The sequence below is a fragment of the Mandrillus leucophaeus genome, unplaced genomic scaffold, assembly GCF_000951045.1.
Source record: "Mandrillus leucophaeus isolate KB7577 unplaced genomic scaffold, Mleu.le_1.0 Scaffold504, whole genome shotgun sequence".
NCBI classification, from domain to species: Eukaryota; Metazoa; Chordata; class Mammalia; order Primates; family Cercopithecidae; genus Mandrillus; species Mandrillus leucophaeus.
The window spans coordinates 822,796-825,926 of NW_012105410.1; the positions used below are offsets into that span (position 1 = coordinate 822,796).

General features: G+C 39.8%; 1 protein-coding gene across 2 annotated transcripts in view; it reads left to right on the top strand.

Moving 5' to 3' along the window:
• Positions 1-3,131, top strand: part of C2CD3 (C2 calcium-dependent domain containing 3) — a 190,128-nt gene that overhangs the window by 90,461 nt on the left and 96,536 nt on the right. For both annotated transcript variants that reach the window (XM_011996184.1, XM_011996185.1), the window contains exons 19-20: positions 756-928; positions 2,431-2,554. In XM_011996184.1, coding sequence (XP_011851574.1) covers positions 756-928; positions 2,431-2,554 — 297 coding nt within the window. The remainder of the gene's footprint in view (positions 1-755; positions 929-2,430; positions 2,555-3,131) is intronic.

Below are 3,131 nucleotides of genomic sequence, written 5' to 3' on the forward strand. Positions count from 1 at the left end.
AATATATAAATTATTATATTTGATTTATACTATAGAATATAAATCCACTCAATGTTACCAATATTGGTAGATTTCCAGGAAATTACTGGCATAAATACAGATGTTCAACCCACCCCTTTATATTTGCACCACCAACAAACCAACTAAAGTGCTTAAGAGAGTATAAATACAAGAGGAAAGGAAACAGCATCAGGAACAGAGCTAGGGATGTGTACCATCCAAATGTGAGAACATTTTCCTAAATACGATTAATTGTAAGTCAAGTACAAAAAAGATTTTTAAAACCACCTAGGTTTGAGTTACAACTTTGCAATCTAAGAGTGGATTGTTTTGACATGAGAAAGAAATAGAGTAGGTACTGACAGATCCTCATTACCCTGCTAAATTAGAGGGTCCTCAGCATGAAGATGAGAGTAAGCCATGAAAGACATTGGGCCTACTCCACTTTGAACCACTTTTGCTGCTACAAGATGGAAACTTTCAGGACTGGCCACCTCCGACAGGTTCAAGGCATGTACAGTTACCTCACAGAAAGCTTGTGGGAAGCTGGGCTTTGTCCCGAACTCAGGGTATAATTTATGGAGTTCCTCCTCCACATAATGAGTGGTAAATTTAGCCAGACACCATAACTGCATACTACCAACACAGAACAAGCAGGCACCAAAGATAACCAGGTAGTGAAGGCTGATCTCTGGGGCAGACTGAATAATTTATCACCTAATACTTCTGACAACTTGTGTTTCTGTGGTTTACAGATACTATTATCCTAATGTGAGAGACCAGATGGTCGCCAAAGGAACCTTGCCATTATCAAGGATCTGTGCTATGGTAACCACCCAGCATCGTGAGGATGTGGGAATACAGACCTTTAATCTCCCTTTAACCCCCAGGATTGAGAACAGGAAAGAATTGAGGAACCAGTCATCAGGTAATTGAAAACAAGTTTGTCTTTTTCTTTCAAAATCAGTATACATAAAAATATATAAAATAGCCAGGCACGGTGGCTCACACCTGTAATCCTAGCACTTTGGGAGGCCAAGGTGGGCAGATCACCTGAGGTCTAGAGTTCGAGACCAGCCTGACCAACATGGAGAAACCCCGTCTCTACTAAAAATACAAAAAAATTAGCCAGGCATGGTTGCCCATACTTGTAATCCCAACTACTCAGGAGGCTGAGGCAGGAGAATCGCTTGAACCTAGGAGGCGGAGGTTGCAGTGAGCCAAGATCAAGCCATTACAGTGCAGCCTGGGCAACAAAAGCAAAACTCTGTCTCAAAAAAAAAAAAAAAAAAATATATATATATATATATACACACACACACACACACACACACACACACAAAATATACAGTATACATAAAAATCCCTTTTCTCTCTAAATTAGTGACTCTCCACATTTTGAGGTATTTGCCCTTTTGAGGATCTGATGAAAACTGTAAGACACCTTCTCTTGGAAAAAAATGAGTACAGAATATACACTGCCAATTTTGTATACAATTCTAGAAAACTCATAGCTCCATGGAGTCTATATAAATGTTGCTTGTCTCATTTCACCTTTAACTTCAGCAAGCATTTTATAAGCCCTCAAGCCATAAATTCTAAGCATTATATGGTACACTCAGAGAATTGTTATTCCAAGCCAACATGAGCAAATGGGGGATTGGTAGAAGATAGTTAACATGAACTAGGAATTCACTGTAAGAGAGGAAAAGGCTAGGGTTTAAAGTTGGGAGGGATTAATTCAAATTTGGAGATTTGAATGATATTACATCCTAATGACTCCAGCAGAATGGCGTGCCCTCCAAATTTATCATCAGATAATGAAGTTTAGCCTCCTAAATCAAGTTGCTGTACATGCTTGCTAAAAAGTATCTGCTAAAACAACAAGTTTTATGTCACCATAATTAAAATTGAGTTGTTCCTCCTGATGCTCCCTGATCAGCTTATTCTGTTATTCCATAAAGCTCTCCCTGAAATGTAACAGTAGGATGATAGAGTTTTTATAAAAAGGTAGCACAAGAAGATATTTCAGGTGGTGATGGTAGGAGGGTGATAGAAGTATGTGAGGTGTGGAAACCTTTTGAAAGTTTGAAAAGAAAATGGCTAGAGCCCATCTCAATTCTATAAACATAATTGGGGGTAAAAAAAAAATCTGGAGTTAAGTTCTGCCTTCAGTAGTTGTGTAATCTTGGCAAGGAATTAAATCTCTGAACCATAATTTCTTGAATGTAAAGTAAGTTAGTAACCTGTTAAGCCTTTATTAACCCTAAAGAATAACAATATGATTATGACAAGGACAGATTCTCTCATTGCGCTTATTGTTCGTTGTAGTGTTTAATCCTCTTCCATCCTTCCTGACCACAACTTTGTGGTTTGGTGGAACAGAGATTCTTCTGACCAGCCTTCTTTCCTTGTGTCCTCATTCTTCAGGTTTACTGGATGTGGGCCTAAGGTACAGGCGTAGTCCAAGAACAGCAGAGGGAGTTCTTGCTGCCCGAACTGTTTCCATCTCAGTCCAGATTATCAGAGCCTGTGGTCTGCAAGCAGCAGCCAAGTAAGTCCACCTGAGACAAGCAATTCTCAAGCCTTTTACACTGCAATCATTGTAAAATAATGCTCAGATATGCAAAACTTTCTTAGGTATAATTTCCAGTTCATTAACCACAACTCCTCTTTTTCTGTTAAGAAAGCATTTCAGCATATAAGTGAGTAAATCACTTGCAAACATTGCTATTCTAACTGTTATTAGCAACTTAGTTCCTTGACCTTGCCCAACAGTTTTATCCTGTGCCTTTCTTAACAACTTAGTCTTATGGCCATACCCAATCACTGCAACTCCTGTGTAATCTCACTTCATTCCTTTCAGTTTCTGAGTACTACCTCCTATTTTTCCAGCTTGTACCCCTTTAGTCTGTTCTCAACATAGTAGCCAGTAAACTTATGAACACCTAAGTCTAGCTTTGTCGCCCAGGCTAGAGTGCAGTGGCGGGATCCTCATTACTGTGTTGACCAGGCTGGTCTCGAACTCCTGACCTCAAGTGATCCGCCCGTCTCAGCCTCCCAAAGTGCTGGGATCACAGGCGTGAGCCACTGCGCCTGGCCTATGTTCGATCTTATTCATAGTAAAAGCC